The sequence below is a fragment of the Pogona vitticeps genome, chromosome 10 (genome assembly GCF_051106095.1).
Source record: "Pogona vitticeps strain Pit_001003342236 chromosome 10, PviZW2.1, whole genome shotgun sequence".
Taxonomy (NCBI): domain Eukaryota; kingdom Metazoa; phylum Chordata; class Lepidosauria; order Squamata; family Agamidae; genus Pogona; species Pogona vitticeps.
In genome coordinates, this window is record NC_135792.1 from 26,759,533 (window position 1) to 26,780,114 (window position 20,582).

General features: G+C 51.4%; 1 protein-coding gene across 3 annotated transcripts in view; it reads left to right on the forward strand.

The window, feature by feature from the left end:
• Positions 1-20,582, forward strand: part of WTIP (WT1 interacting protein) — a 34,493-nt gene continuing 13,911 nt past the window's right edge. Inside the window, exons 1-2 of one of the 3 annotated variants that reach the window (XM_020797859.3) lie at positions 1-1,061; positions 14,808-14,909. In XM_020797859.3, the coding sequence (XP_020653518.3) occupies positions 41-1,061; positions 14,808-14,909 (1,123 nt within the window). In that variant the 5' untranslated portion in view covers positions 1-40. Of the gene's footprint in view, positions 1,062-5,054; positions 5,080-12,847; positions 12,981-14,807; positions 14,910-20,582 lie in introns of those variants that run through there. The other 2 variants (XM_072980855.2, XM_072980856.2) reach the window with 2 other exon arrangements.

Genomic DNA, 20,582 nt, shown 5'->3' on the forward strand with positions numbered 1-20,582 from the left:
GCGGCCGGGGAGCCTGGACGGCGGCGGCGGCGGCGGCCGGATGGAGCCCTTCGAGGCGGGCTTGGGGCGGGCGAGCAAGCTGATGGCCGAGCTGGCCCTCTACGAGGAAGGGCTCGCCCGGCGCCGCCGAGAGACGACGACGCCCCCGCCGCCGCCCGAGCTGGACCCGCGGGCCAAGCGGCTCAACGGCGGCCCCCTCGGCCCGCCGCCCCCGTACCCGGCCTCGCTGGAGCCCCCGCCGCGCCCGCTCGACGGCTCCGAGGAGGGCCCGGCCCCGCGCTCCGAGGTGGCGCTGCCCTGCTACAGGCGCTGCTCGGCCGAGGGCTACCCGCGGGCCAAAGGCGGCGGCGGGGGCGGCGGCCCCGAAGGGAGCGCCCGCTTCCCCCCGACGAGCCCTCGCGGGAGCCTGCCGGGCCCGGCGGTCGAGGCGGCGCTGAGCCCCCGCTCCAGCTACGCCAGCACGGCCAGCGACTCCAGCAAGCCCTCCTCCAGCCCGCGGGCCAGCTTCGCCGGCTCCTCTTCCGACGGCGGCGGCGGCGGCGGCTCCGGCTCCGGCTCCGGGGGCAGCAAGGCGAGCAGCAACCGCACCAGCGGGATCAGCCTGGGCTACGACCAGCGGCACGTCAGCCCGCGCTCCTCCTCCTCCTCCTCGGGCCCCGGCGAGCTGGAGGCGGCGGCGGCGGCGGCGGGGTCCCGCCCGGGGCTCCCCGGCCCGGCGTCGTCGGGGGCGGGCGTCGGACTGGCCAGCCCCCGCTCCAGCATCTCCAGCCACAGTTCGCGCAGCTCCCGCGGCTCGCTGGGCGCCTACGCGGAGCCGCCGCCGCTGCTGCTGCTGCCCTCGCCGCGGGCCTCGGCGTCGGGGCTGCCCGAGGAGGGGCTCCTGGTCCTGCCGCCCCCGCCCAACGCCGCCGCCGCCCCGCCGGCCTCGGCCCCGCTGCGCCTGCCCTTCCAGGTGACGCCGTCGCGGGAGAGCGGGCCCAGCCAGGTGGAGCGGCGGCTGGAGGCCCTCACCCTGGAGCTGGAGAAGGAGCTGGAGAGGCACCGGCAGAAGGAGTACTTCGGTGAGTGAGTAGCCTTGGGCGGCACGGGGGGGGGATGGGGGGGAGAGCCCAGCCCCGGGACGCCACCCCGGGCAAGAGAAGGGGTGTGTGTGTGGGGGGTCTCCTCCCAAGGAAGGGAGAGTTCGCGCTCTCCGCAGAGGAAAGGCGAGCAGGACCCGCGGGGGTGGCGACCTCCCCCCTTTCCACTCGGGGGGTCGGTACCCCGAGGGCCCCGGAGCCCCGGTCGCGGCGCCCTGCTTGAGAGCCCCGAATCGGGCGCTTCCCGGGACATCAGAGACCGGCTTCAGAAGAGGTCCCTCTTTACTCTTTTTTTGGGGGGGGGGAGCGTCCACTCAGAGCCAGACCTTCGGGGCCACCCGGGTTGCCATCCCATCCAGGAACGCCACTCGCTGGGCAGCCCTGCCAAGGGACAAAGCGAGGCCTGGTAAGTCCCACTAGAGGAGACCGGTTGGATCTGTGGGACTCCCGGGGAGCGTGGCCTGCCTTGCCAGGGCTTCTGTGACTCTGTTCCCGTTGAGGCTAGCCAGGGGCTGCAGGCCTTTCTCACCACGGTCTACTCAGAAGCAAGTGTCACGGGGTTCAGGGGGTCTTGGCTGTGGACTAAGCACGGTTGGGGGTTGCCCTCTCTGGTGGATTGAAGGGCAGGGCTGTATCCTGTGAGTAACACACACACACCCCTCTGCCCAGCACCCGCCGGCCATCTGTGTGGGTCTTCCCAACACAACCAGGAGAGAAAGGCAGGTGCGCTCTGGGGGGCCTAGTGGTTACTGCTGGGAGGGGAGATAGACCGCAGGGGCAGCAGCAGGGGCTGCTTCTAGTCCTCTCTGTGCTGCCAAATCCCATTGGACCCACAGTGACCCTGGTCGGGCTTTCGAGCTTCCTGAGATAGATGTTCAAGGCCTCGTTCTCCGTTGCCTCGCACCCCTGTGAGTTTTCCTAGACTAGGAAAGATTTGAACTCAGGTCTCTTGGGTCCTAATCTGAGACTTCATCCACGACACCACCTTGTCTCTCACTTCTGTATCGCTTGAAATGGTGTCTAATTGAGTTTAATCTTTATGGGATTCTTTAACGGCCTGCCTCCTGTTCTGAGTTCTGGAGGAACTGGGGGAGTGTTGCCATTGACACCTGGTCCTTAAAGAAGCCTTTGTTTTTGTCTTTCGTTGGCTGTCAGCAGGATCCCTGGCTTCCCAATATTTTTCTGCTGGCTTTCTGAGACCTTCTGCTTGTGGAGATGCCAGAGTAACAGGTCATTGCAGAGATTGGGAAGGTCTCGTGCGGGAAGCTGGCTGAGTTTTCTGTTAGCCCAGCTCGGCCTGAAGTGGGCATCCTCCGTTTTGTGATGGTTCTGGACTAAACTGGGTAGAAAAGTGTGAAATGTTTAGGAAATTATAAAGTGATAAGTAAGTACAGTACTGAGTTAGGTTTCGAATACTCGGCCCCTAGCTCACCCGTGATGATTCAGAAATCGCCTCCAGGTGATTAGGCACAGGAGCCTTTCGAAGCTAGAAGAGAACATTCTCCTTCTTCCTTTCCATATAGCCACATGGGAGAGTCAGTGATTCTCAGAGGTGGTAGGTGAGGTCAGCAAACTCATCAGGTGTGAACTGTGGTCCAGCAGCATTTGTTGACTGGCCTGTAATGGCTCCCCCGTTCCATTCTTGGGATACAGGCTGAGATTTCTTGGTGGCTGTTTTTCTTTCAAATGCTCTGCAGGCAGACTGTTTAGATGATCTAATATTTGGAGTATTCTTCAGGTATCATATGAACAATGCTCTCAAGTACACCTTGATTTTGGGGCTAAAGGTTTAGGACTCTGTATAATGTTTCTGTATCAACACTTGTTTGAAGCACATCCAGGCAGATGTTAGCCAGCCAGGCTATCCCCTCGAAGCGTTCCTTCTCCTTTCACAGATTCCTAGATGCTAGAACATCCCAGATTCCACCCGTCCACTGTGGTTTTCAGGATCCTCCTCTTGCCTGCCTGACATTTGAGCGATAGCTGTAAAGTTCTAAGGGTTCCGGTCATTTTCTCTATTGTGTGAGATTTAGTTCAGTCCTTCATTTGCCCAGTCCTCTGTGCTTCTTCTTTTTTCTTAGTCTAGTTGACACCTAAGGGGGATATCAATATTTTTTTGTGGTCCCCATCTTAAATGGTTGAAGCTGTTCAGAGAGTCAGCCATTGACCTGGAATCTAGTTTGGGCTTAGTTGCTTTTGAGTCCTCCGGAGATATCCGGGGTCCTTTCCTGCCTCTTTGTTTCAGATCTCACAGTCGACCCTCTCTGATGCCGAAGACAGTCGGTGAGGTGAGGTTGCATTCAAAGAAATGGGCCAAAACGTATTTGTTTCTTTGGAACAAATTAAATAAATTAGGCTGGCTTAAATTTAGTCTTGGTGCCTTCAAACAGCAGGCAAAGAGAGGGGCAGTTGGGCTGTGGTGCCATCTTCTCTGACAGCTGGCCATCCTCCCTCATATTTCCACCCAGAAAGCTCTTGAACCCCCTTCCTTGAGGGAGAAGGCAAGGAGCTGCCTGGAGGCAACATGTTGCTTGTGATGTGAGCTTAGAGCCAAATTTAAATTATTACGTAGTCCTTAAGGTTCCACGTGACTCTTTGCTGAGTGTGTTGGGTGTTGATCTGTTGGGTGTGCAAACACAGGAAAGTGGCCAATTTGCAAACACCAACGCGTCTTGTGTTAGACTGCAGGGTTTTGCCTGGCAGCCTGGGTAACCTTGGGTCTTGTGAACTCCCAGCAGACAGCTCGCCCTGGATTTCTTGGCCCGTTCCACACTCCCTTTCTAGAGCCACTTCACATTTCTAGAGCATCAGAAATGTTAACTGGCTGACAATGTTCGTCCATATTTCTGGACTCACCTGTTAGGATGTCTGGCCCTCTGTTCGTTTGCTCCCAGTGCCAAGATGTGCACAAGAAGGGGAAAGAAGCCAATGGAAACATTGGTCTTTCAAGAGACCAACACACTGATGATGGCATAAGCCTTTTTTTAGCCCACTTCATCAGATGCAAGAGATGCTATAGATACAGTCTGTACAGTTGAGGAAAAGGCGGCTTGCACTAAAAGTTTCCAGTTTTCCATGCTTACTGCGAAGACACCTGAAATTACGTCTCGCTCTTCAGACAGCTGATACAGATTACTATTGTCCGTAAAGCCGATGCCATCATAAATGTGCAAGTCTTGAAGGTGCTCAGCATCTCTGAAAATGAGCAGAAGGGTGCTGGCATGCCCGTTACATTCTGCTGTTGCTCTGTAAGAGCCTTGGTAAGTTTAAGTGTTATTCAAAGGCCTACAAACCCACCAAGGACTATCTTGATGCCACTCAAGGGATTTTTCGCTGCTCTCTTTTCACAGTGTAAAACTGCGACAAAAGATTTTGTTGGGTTACCCTTCTGGAAGATGTTTCCAGATGCAACCTTATTTTTTAACAAAAGAGGAGACAAGCCAAGAAACTAGATGGTGCAAAGGGCAAGATGGATTAGAAAGGAGGATTCCTTTCTTCCAGGCAACGACGTTGCCAAGACTTGTCTTTGCCTCCAGCCAGGCAAGAAGAGCCAGACCGGGCCTTCCAGCTCAATGCCGGTCGCATCAGGGTTTCAGAGTGGGAGATTTTTGGTGCCACAAAATAAATATTTCCCCTTGGGTTGCTTAACTTCTGGACGGATAAGGCTTGATTGCTAAGTGAAATGGAAAACCTATTACATATGTTTCCGAGGAGCAGAGCTATCTTGCCGGGAAAGGTTCTTGGGGGGGGGGGGGAGAGCATCTGCCTCCTCTGTTTCCTGAGGGTGTGTGTGTTGTCTTCTGCCGCCCCTGTTGCAGATCAGCGTTAAGAGAAAGGTGAACCCACTGGGACAGAAGCTGCATTCTGAACACCCCAATCTCTTGCTCTCGATCAGGACTGAGGGGAGTGTGTGACGTGCTTGAAAAGCGAACGGCTGTTCCTCAAGGCTTCTGCTGAGCTGCAGGATCACCTTCTGCTCGAAAAAGAGGGTCTGGAGGAGGTGTGGGGATTTGCTCTCTCTTTAAATTCAGAGGCGAGAGGAAACGATTGGTTAATGCTGGATAGATTGACAGTCTCCCCAGAAAGATCCCTCCCAGCGAAACAAACTACAGGCAGCACGGGCGGTTGTAAAAACTCCCAACACAACAGACTCCATGGTGTTGTGGTTGGAATGTGAGACTCGGGCCTCTGGGGATATCCAAGTTAGAAGAGTGCCGATTTGAATTTGGTGGACTACAACTCCCAGAATCCTTTAGTAAGGGGGTTGCTCCTCTCTTAAGCTAGGTTGAGGGTTTTAACAGGGATGGTTTTAAACTTTCGCCAGGAATTCCTTTGGCCTGACTGGCTGTGCCACTTTTACCTTGGAATTGCCCAAACTGGTTTCGTGCTTGTGTCTGGAAAAGTCTGCGCTATAGACGTGGGAGACAGGATTCGGTTATACTTTCAGGCTGGCATGGGGAACCTCCCCACCCCACACCGCCTGGCGTAGTCCTTCTGGGGAAATGGGTCAGGGCTCAAGCCGGCCACCTTAGGTAGGTGAGCGAGAAGGTCAGGTGGGGCGCCTGCAGGCCCACCGCTGGGCTTGGCATGCTTTCTGTCCCACACACTCACATTCCTTGGCCTTTCCCCCTCTACAGCCAACCAGGTACATATGTGGGGCTGGGAGGGCTTCCCCTCCTGCTTCCCCCCCCCCCGCAATCCGCCCGCAGTCCAATCTTGCTCATCTTCTTTGTGGGAAGAGGCGCCTCTCACATCTGGAAAGCTTTCCGCCTCCTGGCCTTACGAGTCTCTGCTGATCAAGGGGGAAACAGGTGAGCCTGCAGTGAAAGGCGGGCAGGTGGGATTTGAGGCTGAGAGGCGAGGTCTGGGATCCCCTCCTGAGATAAACCTTGCTTCTCAAGCTGCTAAGGAAACTCCTTTCCTGCTGAATCTTTCTTCTGTGTTTCTTTAGAAAGAGATTCAGTCATTAACAGGATCAGCAGCGTGAGCCAGCAAACGCTTGGAAGAAAACACTGTCAGCTCATCAGAAGTGTAAAAAAAAGAAAGAAAGAAAGAAACACCAAACACAAAAAGCCACCACCACCCAACCCATCATGTGGTTTTCGTTAGCAGTCAGCCAAGTGCTACTGTCTTTCTGTCTTCAGCTGTTTTAACGCTGATGAATAATGTGATTTAGGATGTTCTAAACTTTTGGATTGTTTACAAGGAAGCAGGAGGATGGCTCTCAAACAAATCATCTGGCTATGTCAGTTGCAAAGACACACACACACACACACACACACACACACACACACACACACACACACACACACACACACACACACACACACACACACACACACACACACACACACACACACACACACACACACACACACACACACACACACACACACAAAGAGAGAGAGAGAGAGATGTTTCTTTAACATACTCCTGAGAGCAATGTGGAGTAATAATAATAATAATCTTAATGATCTCAGAACTGCAGAGCTGGAAGGGGCCCCGTGGATTCCTGGGTTCAATCCCCTGTCAAGGAGTCCCGGGAGGGGAATCGAACTCCCAACCTCTGGCTCCACAGCTGGAGACCTCCACCACTGAGCCACCCCGTTGTTAAGAGGAAAGGAACAGGGCCAAGTCCTGATGGAGCCTCATTTCAGGGAACAGAACATAATGGATTCTAGAAGGGGGAAGTTTCTGTGGGACCCTGGCGATGGGTGCTAGAGACCAGAACCCAGACCTCACCCTCCCCTGTGACGAGATCTTCCACCTAGAGATAAGGAAATGGCATCACAGAGTTCTACCCCAAAGGAGGGAGGGGATGAGGATGATTCACATCTGCGCATTCCCTCTCATTGGGGTGTGTTGGAGGAGCTTCATCGGCGGAGCTCCTCCAGATTTAACTGGTCTCCCAGAAGCACCAGTAGATTCTGAAGATGATGAGGAAGAAGATGAAGACATTGATAGAACTTCAGATCCTATGCTGGGGCCTCAAAAAGGCCTTCGCCGTCCTGTTCACTCATCTCAGGCCGGGCAAAACGGTGATTCGCGGGGAAAGGACAAGGAAGCAGGGAGGAGCGTCTGCTTCCGAGCGTAGGATGGGCTTCTTAACATTGTTCCACCCTGAGCCAACCTGATTTGTATTTTCTTCTGCCCGAGGAAGAGTCTTTGGAGGTGGCAGGACGTGGTCAGGAAGATGTTGGGGCTTCCTGTCTCCTGGGGCCCTCAGTCAGAGCCCACTTCCATTTGGGGACATTTCAGAGCTGCAGGAGAAGGGCGAGGGAGATTGACAATGGCTTTCAGAGAATATGGAAATAGGGAGGAAAATGTAAATCTATGCAAGAATTACCTTCACATCAAACCTAAAGCTTTTCAGAAACTGTTCTAACCGCACGAAGTGCTTCACTCATTGCTTAACTAGCCTTCGGAACAGGGCCACTTGGCATCTTTATGCAGTTCCTGAGGTCACTAACCAGTGTTGGGCCAGGCCCTTGCCACAAGCCCTTCTTCCAGGAGGGAATGTTTACCCCTCTCGCTGTGTGCCAGCAGCTCACCGGCTGGAAACGAGTTGCTCTCTTGTCTCAGGGAGAGGATTCAGAGCCATGCGCCCTTGCAGGGCGGCCATGCGAGGGGACACTCCAGGGTTGTGAGCTGTTGAGGAAAGTTGAAGGAAGGGGCCCTTTGGGTCTTGGGGGGGGTGACCCAGGGCCATGAAAGGGGAACAGGTTTCTTCCCAGGTCCTGTGGACTTTCCAGGGGATGAAAAATGGCTGGGAGTCTTCACGACTGGATGAGAAATCCACGGAGGAGAGGCGTACCTGTGGCTCTTGGCCGTGGGGGGCTAAGATCTGAGCTTGGCATCCCAGATACTGACTCGAGGCAGGCGGGGGGGGGGGTGCACTTGAAGGCCAAACAACAGGACTTCATGGAAGCATCTGAACAGCCCTTGTTACAGAGAGGCTGCAGGATCTTGTCCAGCTGCTTTTCTCCTTTTAACTTGCTGTGTCGGGAGGTAGGTGGGGGGTCTGCCAGTGGGGCAGAGGGGTGAGGCCGCGCCCCAAAGAGAAGACCACAGGGGTGGAAAGCGATTCTGGTAGCTGCATCCTCTGCTTTTCTTTTGAATGCCCTTTCTTGGCAAAACGTCCCCGGTCAGGCTTCTCTCCCTCTGTGGTTCGGTGACCCTGCTTTTAGAACGAGGGATGATGGCCTGCTGTAGGGCCTGCTGAAACATCAGGCGGACGGACAAGAGGAAACCCACACTGAGGTTTCAGGGCATAACCGGGCAAACAAGGCAGCTGTGCTTCCTTTCCCTTGACTCAGCAAACGGCATTCTGAGTTCTCCGGCTTTAGAGGGCCGTTCCTTTGGGCTACTTGCCCAAGGCTTAGCCAGTTTCCTAAACTGTTATGTATTCAGATCCAGAAGGCAATGCTTTTCGCAAGAACTCTGCGTGTGTTTCTCATGGAAACCAGGGACGTACTTGGCTTGCCGTCTCAAACCGTCCATCCTCTGGATGTTCTGGCATCCGTCTCCCAGAAGCTCCAGGCCACCGTTGCGGCTCCGTTGCACCTAAGCACCGAATCTCGAGAGACTTTCCATGTGTTTGAGTGTCACTGGGTAGTTATGGGGGCAGCCACTCTTTGGCTGCAGAGTAAAAATACACCGCTGTGTTTCTCTTGCTCTCTGTTTTTAAAACGGAGGCTGCTGAAATGATGCTGCTTGGAAAGATCAGGGTAAAGGTGTGCCAAAGTAGAGTAACGGTAAGGCAGGACACTGGGAAATGTTTCATGGTGTGCTTTTGGGGTGGACATTCCACAAAAGCAGGGGTTGGACTAGATGACCCTAAGGGGTCCCCCGATCCAACTCTATTCTTCTGGTCTGCTTTTTAAGCAGCCACAGGTTCCACTGTTTTTTTCTGCAAGAGGCGAGCCAAACTTTCCCCCTCTAGAAAATATTATCCAAGTGTTTCCCGGGCATCTCTAAAGTGCTCTGCCTTGCGCTGGGGCAGCTTCGGCTGTCGGGTGAGATCGGCAAGAGGTTGCTCTAAATTTGCCTGTTCCCTTTTTCTACAGAACAGTTTCCATGAGGGTATGGGGGTTTTTAAAAGCCCTTTCCTGCTCAGATTTTTCTGACCATCTCTTGGGTGTATCTGGCACGTTCCGTCTGAATGGCAGTTTGCACTTGGATCTACAGGGCTGGGAGAGTATTTCTCACCCTCCAGAATCTGTTGGTTCCTCGTTTTTTTTTATGGGGGTCGTTCAAACGTTTTGTGGGTCTTCAAAGGCCAGTTGCTCTGGAAGGAACGAGGGTGGCTTGTTGTTTTTCTATTCACGCTGCTCAGGTCAGAGTGCCTGCTGTCCTAGAAATAGGTGTGTTTAACTTAAAATTTCATTTCTGCCGCACGTCATAGCAGAGGTTTATGACCGTGTTCATTGACAACAATGAAAACAGGAGTAGAGCAACCAACGGGTTCAGGTGAAGATGGGATTTGTTGTCTCTGCCACAGAGGCACTGACAAGTGTCTGCAGATGTGACTTTTGTCAGGGGTCACCTGAAGCTTGCATGCCATCTTTTTTGTGCCGAAAAGCCTTCAGGGGTGCCGACGTGCCAAAAGAGCCAAAAGTGTTGCCGATCTGAATAGGCAGCTCTGGTTCGTGGGCATCATGAAGAGACATGGTTATTATTCTTTATTAGAAACCCATCAAGAAAAAAGTATCTCCTCCAAACAATTCTTCTCGTTTGTGCGCAACGTACCTGGTGGATAATTACACGAGATTTATTTTATTTATTTTTATTTATTTATTTGATTTTTACCCCGCCCCTCTAGACCATGTTCTTGCCTTCTCAACCTGCTGCAGCGTTTTGATCCTCTTCTTTAGAGCAGAGCAGACGACCACCACCTGCCAATCTGGCCTTGCCAGCTGGGTAAACCAGCCACATAAAAGGTGGCCGCACTTTGGGGCACCCCTGGTGGATCTTCAGGTCGTTTCCGGTGGGTTGGCAACCCTGGTTGGCTCTCAGTTCTTGAGCAGGAGCAACTCCAAGGGAACTCTCCTCAGGGCCGCGCCGTAAGCTCCATCGCTGGGATGAGCAAAGCTTGTGTTCCGTGTGCATGTCTGCGCACGCAGAAGGTTTGTGAGCTTCCCACCGGGCACTTGGAATAAGTTCCTGGGCTCCAGATTTACTTGTTTATGTATTTATTCATTCAGGTTGATGCTGAGGGTTTTTCATTGTGCACCAGGGTCCTGCTGGTAGATCTTGGTGTTGTCATCCTGCTGCCCCTTCTGTGGGTGAGGCCTTGGGGGGGGGCAGCTGATCTGCTCCAGGTTGCATAGAGACCAGCTTGGAAACATTCCTTTGAGGTAGGGCTGTTCCCCCACGCTTTGATATAGACTTTTTTAAAAAATTACTTGTGTAGCATTTAGCACCCAACAGAAAAGGGTGCCCTTTCAGGTTGTGCTGAATGGCTGGTCGGGAAGTTCAAACATGTTTTTGCACCGTCTGATCTGGCTGCAAGCTTGTATTTTAAGTGATTTCTAAAAGGACTTCACAGTATCCAGAGACGCAGGTCTCCTGAGGAATAAAATGACATGGGAAAAGCACAGGGTCCTGTTCTCTCTCTCTCGCCCTGACTCCTCTCTAGGGAAAAAAATGTTTTCTTTCTGATATTTTTAAATTTGTTTCTTTTCCAAAATGAGGACAGTCCCAGAGGTCTCCCAGTTGGAAACTGAAATTCCCTCGCAAGACCTTTGACCACCTCAGAGATGAACGTTGGCCACGAATTGTCCCCGATGTCCAAAGGCATGTGCAAGCCAGGCTTCTTTCGGTGCCTCCATGCCCAAAGGGATCCAGAGCCTTGCCCTAGAGCCTGCCTTTCAAGGGGAATTTTAATTTTACGTCACCACAGTGCCCGATCCTTTCCCTCTGTGTCATTAATCTCTGCATTTCTGAGTCTTTCCTTTGTGTGCTTTTGTTTAAAATCTCAGCAACACCAGAGTCTTGTATCCCTTTCAAGATTAACAAATTGTACCGGTCGGTCGGTCGGTCGTATGCTTCTTCCGTGAACTGTGTCTCAAGGGTTGTTTCTCTAAGTAGGATTCCACAGCAGAAATCTCCCTCTTGATTTCCTTTTGTTTGCTATAATAGATGCAGATAAGATGTGGCTCAAGTTCCCTTTTTGGATCTTTCATCACGTGGACCGTAATGACTTTGCCATCACCTTAGGACCTTTAGGAACGATGCCCTGTTTCTGTTTGCTTAGAAATATCGCTTCTTTTTGCGCCCGGAGCAGGTTTTGTGAGGCTGATGGCTTTTCACTCTAGGCAGCCAAAAGGGGTGGCTTCCCTTGAAGGAGGAGGCAGCCAAGTTACTTCTCTTGAAGCAAAAAAGGGCAATAAAAAGATGACCCAGGTTTGCTGGGCATGAACCTCTGCGGATGGTTGCCTGCTTCTTCAGAGGCAGGCATGCCTTATCTGCTTGTTTCGTTTATTTATTCATGCAACTTTGAGACAGGGTAGCTGCTTTAGTCTGTTGAGCCAAAACAAAAACAAAGTTTCTTTTCTCTGCTTTTATTTACTCATTGCGTAATAAACTGCATGGAAGAAAAGGAAACTCGAGCAACTTTAAAACAATCCAAACATCAAAACACCAAGTTTTAAAAACAGCAACAAACACCACCAGCCTATTTGCATCAGTCAAAGGAAACATCAAAACAACTTCAGGAAGAATTGTATCCCCTGATCTGATCAGCCAGGCTTTGTTGGAATAAAATGTTTTAAGCAGATGGTAGGGGCTGAGAAGCCTCATGGCGTTGTCCTAAATTTCGGGGTGTGTTTTGGGGGGAAGAGCAGCAGGGGTAAGGAAGAGCGCCAGAAGACTGAAACAACAAGTCCTACCCGTGAGCATCATCTGGCCGTTGCAAACCGAGGAAAATCTCTATTTTCACAAAATTCACTTGCAAATGTCTGTGTTTACATGCAAATGTTGGCACCCATAGACTTCAGTCGTTTGTTCAGAGAGGAGCGTACGTATTTCTTATGCTCTCATGTATACCCTTGTTGAAACTGTGTGAATTCGCTGGTGGTTGTGTCTTGGTTCTCAGCTGGCGTCTCAGCTCTTTAGGGAAGAAAGCTTTTTGACCTGTCAGCCATTCATTCATTTATGTTTTATGTCCTGGGGTAGACAGCGCTGGTGTAGCTTGGTGGGGTGGAGTCCCTTACTGGGGAGCCAGGGGCCAGGAGATCAAATCCCGCCCCGGCCCCCCAGTGCTTCCCAAGAGAGGGGCCAGCCAAGATCTCCTAGCACACTGGGTCCCAACTTGGGGGGTGCCCAGATGTTCCTGGACTCAACCTCCCAGAAGCCTTCACCACCAGCTGTGCTTGTCCAGGAAATCTGGAAGTTGTAGTCCAAGAATATGCAGGGAGCCAAGTTGGGAAGGACGGTCCTAGAACGGATGTGACTGAAAAAATGACGTGTCCTTCTCCGGTCCTGGCGAAGCTGTGCTGTGGTCCCAGAGCACCGCCAGGAAGAGGGTTCTGGGGGATTAAAACAACCAAACCAAACCTCCCTCTCCTGAGTACTTCATACCTAGAAAATCTTGGGAGGGTCACCATAAACCAGATCTGATTGGACAGCAGGTGATTATTAATCAAACTGGAGGGGCAGATGACTTTGTTGGCATCCCCTTGATCGTCAGGGGTTTAGGAAACGGAAGCCATAAGGCGGAGAGCCACTTCCGGGCGAGTAGGCCGGTCACGGGACGGACAGGGCTGAGCAGTGTCTGTGAGGGAGCTCTCAAAACGCAAAGGCGTTTGCTTGTGCAAAAGTGTGGCTTATGTTGCCGGAAACAGACTTTTCTTGAGGGAGCGAACACATCCGTGGAGGCAGGGCTCCATTTCCCATGCAAAGGTGGGCGGGGGCTGTTCTTTTGAATGGTTCTGTGGAGAATGATCTATGTAGCGTGTGTTTGTTTTCGGGAATTGTTCGCTCCGGACCGGACCGGGTCTCTACCTTTCGGGGGGAGGGGGCTTGAGAGACAGCCTGTGAGTGTTGGCCTGCGTGGTGTGCTGGGGCGCCAGCTGCGCTTTTCCGGAGCTGCAGACAACTTTCTGTTGCAGTTAGATTTCTGCTCCTCTGTTTATAGCCAGAAGGCCAAGCCATACCTAGCAATTTGGAAGCCTCGGGGAAGCAGGGCAGAATGCGCCCTCAGATAAACTGTTGTAATTCCCGATGTGAAATTCCTTTCTTGGGAGGAGAGGCTGGCGCAGCGTCTGCGCATCCATGCTCAAGGCGGAAGGGGTGGTGCCGTTCCAGCCAGAAATACCAGCAGGAACCTCGGCCGCCCTCCTTCGCTTCATCCCCCTCACTTTGGCTTGGCTTTCTCCTCTTTCGTGCAAACAAAGCCACGGATGGTTTTACATCCGTGGTTCTCTCAACGTTGGCCCTCGGAGTCAGGCCCACCTCGCTCAGCCTTGGTTACGGCCGTACCAGAGGGCCTTGTTTGTGTTGTGATGGTTCTCGTGAGTCATGAGTTATGCGGATATTTGGTATTTGGGATAGTTTGGTTCACCACGATGTCTCTCTTAGAGGGCCAGGAGAGGTTGAACTGAACAAGCGATCGCTTGCGGGGGCCAAATATCTGAGAAAGGAAAGGAAGCTAGAAATATCATGGTTTCATGTGATTCCGTGATGAGGCAGTCATATTTTAAATCTCGGGTGCCAAGCTGCTGCTTGGAGTGTTTCATAGAGATGGGAAAGGCAAAGGAAAACAGCAATGAAGGAACCAAGATGTTGCCCTATAAGGAAAAATTGGTCTGAGTTTAGAAAGCAGTTGAGGTTGTATCTGATTTGGCTTACAGGGCTGTTTTGCATAGTGTTATCAGCCACAAAGGGAGCAAGGGTCAAATCACACTCCATGGTGGACCGTATGTCTCTGAGCACCACAGCTCTCTTAGACAGCAGCTGAAACTCATGGAATAAAACATGAGAAGGACATGTGCGGCTTTGTTCCGGAAAGGTTTAGCCATCCTTCTCCGGAGGGCTTCTAAAGGCTTGTCTGAGAGCCGAGCTGCAAGGATGGCGGGTGGCTTGGTGGCGTTCCGGTGGACAACGTTGGGCGTGGATCCGTCCTATTCTTCATTGTCCCAGAGGAGGAGCAACCACATTTTATGGGGCAGTCTGGCCACCTCCTTGTTCAACAGGCCATGGTCCCCCACCCACGGCTACCTTTCCCCCATTTCCCCTCTCAACTGTACCCAAGCTCCTTGTGTTCATGTCATCATCCCTTGTTAACTCTTGGAGCTGGCACTTCTTTCTAGGACATGCACAGTCAATCCCCCTTTTTTGGCCATGGTGGAGTTTCCACCCACCCCTGCCATTTCCCCTTGAAAACAAGGTGCTCGGAGAGCGTGCACCTTGTTTTCAGACCAAGTCGCCCTTCTGGGAACACAGTTTGGCACAAATACAAGGTGCGTGCTTCCATGCGCCGTGTTTCATTGGGCAAAGGGAAGACGCGAGGAGATGCTTAAGAACAGGTGTCGCGTCTTATATATCCCTGGCCTTGGTGCTTACTCCACAGCCTCAGCCAAAATAGGAACCCTGGCCCTGGCCACTCTTTTCACATCCCTGAGCCGTTGGGAAGTTATCCGTGGGCTGGCAGAGGGGCAAGGGTTTGAAGCCCGCCGCGGCTGAAGAGACGGTCAGGTTCTAACACTCCTTTCTCTCCCTTCTCCGTAGGTATTTGTATCAAGTGTGGCAAGGGGGTGTACGGGGCCAGCCAAGCCTGCCAAGCCATGGGGAATCTTTACCACACCAACTGTTTTACATGCTGCTCTTGTGGTAAGTCTCTCGCTTCTGGCTTCTTGCCACCTCTCTCTCTTTCCAATGCCTCCTCCCTCGGACCGGTTAGATTACCGGGAGTCCCTGCTTGCTTGGGCACGATGCAGGTTGGGATTATTCCAAAGGGAGAAGGTGAGAGGAATGTCGAAGATCTGCGGAACTAGCAAAATGAGCAGGGTCTGTGGATAGCTTAGGTATGTCGCTGCGGAGCCAGAGACAGGGAGTTTGATTCCCCCACTCGGCCTCCTGGACAAGGAGCTGGACATGATGATGCACAAGGTCAATTCCAGCCCTGCAGTTCTAAGAGGATGATAAAGTCACCAACGTTTGTGAAAACATGGCAAGCATGCAACGAGGATGCTGGGCTTCTTTACAGCACGGGGAAGAATGTGGGTTTATCATAAGGCTGTCTTTCTGCTGAAATGGAATGCTTGGCGCCAGATTTTTAAAAGGATACAGATCGGCAGAATCCTGAGAAAGGGAAGCGGGCTTTAAAAGGAGGAGATCTCCTAGGGGGACATTGCCTTTCTCGTGGATATCGCTGACTCTTGAAATCTTGAGACTGCCTTTTGTGCAGGTGCCCTCTAGATGTTCTCTTGAGGTTACCTTTTGGTCAGATAGTCTCTAGGTGTTTTCTAGATCTTACCTGTGCAAAACAAGGCCAGGGTTTTCCCTGCTGTGGGATAGTCTCCTTGGTGGTGGCCTATTGGATCACCTTTCTTTCTCCCTGCAGTTTTTTTCTTTTGGCTTGGTACTCCGTGTAGGTTAAAACATTTCTCCTGACCAAATCATGGACATTGGCTGGTTGGCTGGCTGGCTGGTTGCTATGTTGTTCAACTGGGTATCTGTGTTTGTTTGGTATTGTGGTTTATTTTTATATTTCTTTATTGCTGACCTAAGTGCAACGGCGTAAATCACAGCAACAAACTGCATCTCGTTCAGTCGGTGCTTGTCATCCCTCTTCCAGAGGCCAGTTGTGCGTCTTGGCTGGCGATGGGGAATACAAGTGGCAACGTCATTGCTGCAGTTTCTTCTGCCCTTGCCCTGGTGTAAATAACCAACAGGATTCTGGCCGGTTGGAATAAAACCAGCAAAGTCTGTCTAATAAACAGATGAAAACTCTAAACCTGAACATGTCTCAGGTGGCATAAGAACGTGCTGCATGAAGTGATCTTCTGTATCTCGAACGCCATGGCCAAACGTTAATGTTTTCTTACAATGGAAAGAAGAATAAGGAAAGGTTCAGAGATCCACAATGAACTGGCACAACAGGGCCTTCTAAAACAAGTGTTTGGCTAACTACCTGTGATATTCGAGGTTCCCGGGCAATCCTCTTGGATGGCTGGGGCAGCCATCAGAGGTAGCAGAAGGCTTTACGGTAGCCTTGGAAAGCAGCCGTAGATGCAGGTTTCGGCAGGTTGTCCAGAGGCACTTCCTAGCTTACAACCGCCGTTAAACAACAGAAGGCATTTGCTTTATTTATATGAAATACCTTTACCGTGCCTGAGAAGGCAGTTTACCAACCAGCACAAAAAATTAGTTCATTTGTTATGTATTTATTTAAAATACCTAGATACTTCCCTTTCTCTTTTCAAGAGGACCCAGTGCAATAATAATATTTTAAATATGTGCATATAAACATCTGACATCCACGAAGTGCATGTATTTGTACATGATGCTTGATGGTACGGTGTGGTGTGGGATTTGCTTAGGGGAACGGAGGGATTTCCATGACCAGTGAGTGCATCAGAGCCGACGTAGAGATATACCTTGATCTTTGAGGAACAGTCACAAGTGAAGGAGGTGAAGACAGAGAAAAGGGAACCAGAAGGTCAACATGGCCCGATGGCCCCATCCTGGCAGGGGCTGAAGGAAGGAATGTGGGCCCTGCCCGGATCGGAAAAGTCACCCCGGCGTTTCCACGGCCTGACAATGCATCCTTGTTCCTATGTGGTTCCAGCTGTAATCTCTCCTAAATCCTAGCAAAGGCAACTTCCTTGAGCGATGCCAGGTTTAGTCATCAGGCCATCTGCTTGGAAGGAGGACCCGTAAATCACCTCTGGAGCAGCACCTGCTTCGCACAGCGCCCGCTTCATCCCCGTACGTCTCATTGGGATGTCGTTTGCTCAGGGCATCATCTCAGTGGAAGAAAGAGGGAGAGAGAGAGAGAGAGAGAGAGAAGATTGCCTCCAGGGGCAAAAACATCTTGGGCTGATCCCCCCCCCCCAAAAAAGCATTCTTTTTTTAGTGCCTTCCACTCTGGATTTGGGTGCGGTTGTACTCAAAAAGGAACCTTTCCACTCTCTGGTTGACAGTAAGGTTTTGCAAACCTTGTCACTTCCTGGGGTGTTTTTTTTGGGGGGGGGGGGTCCACAGAAGCTCTTGCTCAGAAATACATTTTTTAGCCTTAAAGGTGCCATGAAACCTTGTTTTATGTTGTCCTTTTCCTTAGTGCTGTTGCTGAGACAGAGTGGAAGGCGGCCACCTCCCGGAAACCTTCACTGGACCTTTTCAGATCCAAAACTTAGAAGTCCCCATTCTCTCTCTCTCTCTGTGTGTGTGTATGTGTGTGTATGTGTGTGTGTTTTGAAGTGGGGGAGGTGGGTCGGTGCCTCTCTCTCTCCCATACTTAAATTGTCAAATCCCAGACTAGGGGTGGAAGAGAATGGAGCCAAGTCAGTGACCTCAGCCAGGAAGAATGTCGCTTTATTTACGTAGAGCCCCTGCTATTTTAGCAGCAAGGCCTTTTATTCCACAAGGGAGAATGTGTGCCAGTTTTGTGTTTATTGCCAAGTGGAAGCTTGTGCATTTTGAGATTTGCATCCTAATCGTTCTAGTTCCCAAATGCATGCAAGCTGCTTTTAAAAAAAAAGCCAGTCCTGGGAGATTTTGCTTTGTCTTACCTACCTTCTGTGTGTGTTTCTTTAAAAGTGTCCTGGCAAATATCAGAAATATATATATATATATTCATTTACAGGGCATTTGAGAGGAAATCTCTGGGCCATTTATACTCCGTCTCTACAAAATTATTCCTGGGATCCCAGCTGCTTTGGAGGCTTTGCTTTGTTTTTTTTTTTTTTAAATAGCAGCTTTGCCTTCCATTCTGTCTTTATTAGGCGACGAGAGAGACTTCTGAAATATTTTTGTGTCTTTTGATGCAGCAAGGGACTGGAATGCAGCCAGTTTGAGTCCAGAAAATGTGAGCGTGTTTGTATAACTTATACTCCAGACATTCTTGCTCTGTGCAACAAAAGGGCTTTTCAGCTTTTTTGGCCTGTCAGATGAGCGTACAGTTCTTGGTGTTTTTTTTTTTAAGTAAGAAAGGGTGTGTGTCTCTGTGTGTGTGTGTTGTTTGCCCACTTTGGTGAACCCCCAGGAACCTCGGTCTGAAACATGGCATGTTAACGTGTCGAAGCGGATCGCCTGTTTTTGCAAGTTGAGGGAAACCTTAGATGTGCCACTGCGGGGTCCCCTCAGGAGATAAAAACTTCCTGAGAACCAGGCCCACAGTCGTCGTTCTGCAGCCATTCAGAATCCGGGCAGCTCTTGCCAAGACCCAGGATCTTTTCGAGAGGAATTTTGGCACCGATTCCCCCCCCCCATGCACTCCTCTCTCATCCCTCTCTGTGCTGTTGCTTAGGCTATCAACTTTTGTCTCTGGTGGGGAGAGGGAGGGAGGGGAAGAGCGGAGCTCAGGGGGGAGAAATGGATGTCGGAAGGCGTAGGCTTCCTTCAAACACCTCGGTTGTGGGGCGGCCCCTCTCTGTGTGGTTCAGCCAGAGGGGTGGCTTGGTTTGCAAGCTTCCTGCTTATAAGAAGGGTACTTTCCCGCGTGTTCTCCGGCTGCCCTTTTGCTTCGGAGAAGGTTCTGAGAAGCATTCGAAGGGTCTGGAGGAAGTCGAGAAGCAGCTAGGGTTCAACTTGGGTCCCTCTATTGAGCAGAGAGGGTGAGGCCAGATGGCCAAATAGGTCCCTTCCAACTCTACAATTCTGTGATCTGCGTAAGGCGTCGCCTGTCGAAATATCAGAAGCCAAAGCACGACGACATTTCCACCTTTCAGTGGTAGGGCTTGAAGGAGGCTTTGCAGGGGCTTTTGACCTCTCTCCGTGGGCCACCAAATTCCTTTAGTCACCATCTAATCCTGCAGGGCCCCTGTTTCCTGTCCGGGCTCTGGAGACTCCACGAGAACCCTTTGCCTCGGCTTTCCCACAGTCCAGAAATGTTACCGCCGAGGCTGACGGAAGAAACAACAGGATGCTGGGAAGGTCTTCCCGACACAAGCCCGTTCATCAAATACCCCAGATTCCTTCTGCCTCCTAAAAGGCTGACTCAGAACCTCTGGTTCACTTCTTTTTTTTAAAGATTTGCAAGACTGAAAAAAAAAGAGGCATTTGTCCTGGAGGAGGAAGGGCGCTTGGCCTCTCCTCGCTCCCACGTCCACTTCCAAATCAAAGCGGTTGGGGGGGGAGACAGGGCCTGCAAAACAGAGATCGAAGTCTTAATGGTGCTTTTTTTAAAAGGAATGTAAAAATAAATCCAGTTGATAGAGATAGACAGGGTTCCTTAGTCCCAGGGCACCCCCAGAAGAAGGGAATAGTAAACTACTTCAAAATATGCTCTACCTAGAAACCCTGGAAAGGGTTGCCATTAGTCCGGATGGCCTGGAGGGCATGCAATTATTGTTATTTATTAAAAGGAAAGACATCTGATTCTTAAGATGTGGAGTAATTTACAGATTGTCGTCTCACGGCAGCTGGAAAAAGCCATCCGGCTTTGATGTCCCTTGAGCGTATTAGCAAAGTCCCTTTGCCCTCGGAAGCTCTCATACGCTGGAAGAAAATCTATGTTCCTTGACATGGCTAGTCTTTGTGCAGAAGGGAAGGATTGTAGGGAATAATATTCCATCATGCAACTTGATGCTCAAAGGGGGTGTGTTCAAGGAATTGGTAAAACCCTGAGCCCATCTTTACAGTTCCAAGGGCCATGTGCCGTTAAGTCTAGCTAGAAAGAGTTCTGTCGGCGCAGGATGCAATAACGAATGCAGTCACTGGAGTAGCTGAGAGGCCGTTCTTAAACCTGGCGGCAAAACCCGACATACAAGGCGGTGGCAAGCGACTAGGATCCCTTCTGTGGCCAATGGTCTGCCGCTTCCACCCTGGACCACGAAAAATGTGGAAAAGGAAAAAGAAGGGAGGGAAAAACAGTAGTTGCTGCAGGTCAAACGCTGGGTATTTGGAGAGTTAAACCATGGAGGGGGGCATGGCCGCGGAAAGGCAGAACTCCCGGAGGCTTCCAGAGACAGCAATAAAGTTGGGAGGTGGGAGTGCTAGAAATAGCATGTTTTTTGTTGAATCCTTGGAGAGGTCTGGGGCCGGGGGGGGGGCAGCAGGCGGCCCCAAGGTTGCAAAAAGGAGGTGCTCCAAAGTTGAGGTGCGAAGGACTGGAAGTCGCTCTCCTTGGTACCTCATAGAAGTCGTACATTGTTTAAGGAAGGGCCATCCGTGTCCTGCCGCCTCTGTCCGCTGGTGTTTCGGAAAAGGATTGCAAATTCTTTGATTTTTAGTTGTCCAACACAAGCTATCCCCTCTCTTACATTTGCATAATTCTGTTCCTTTTGAATGCTTAGTGGCACAGCACAGAGACAGTCATGACCTGAATTCCATGGTTGATCC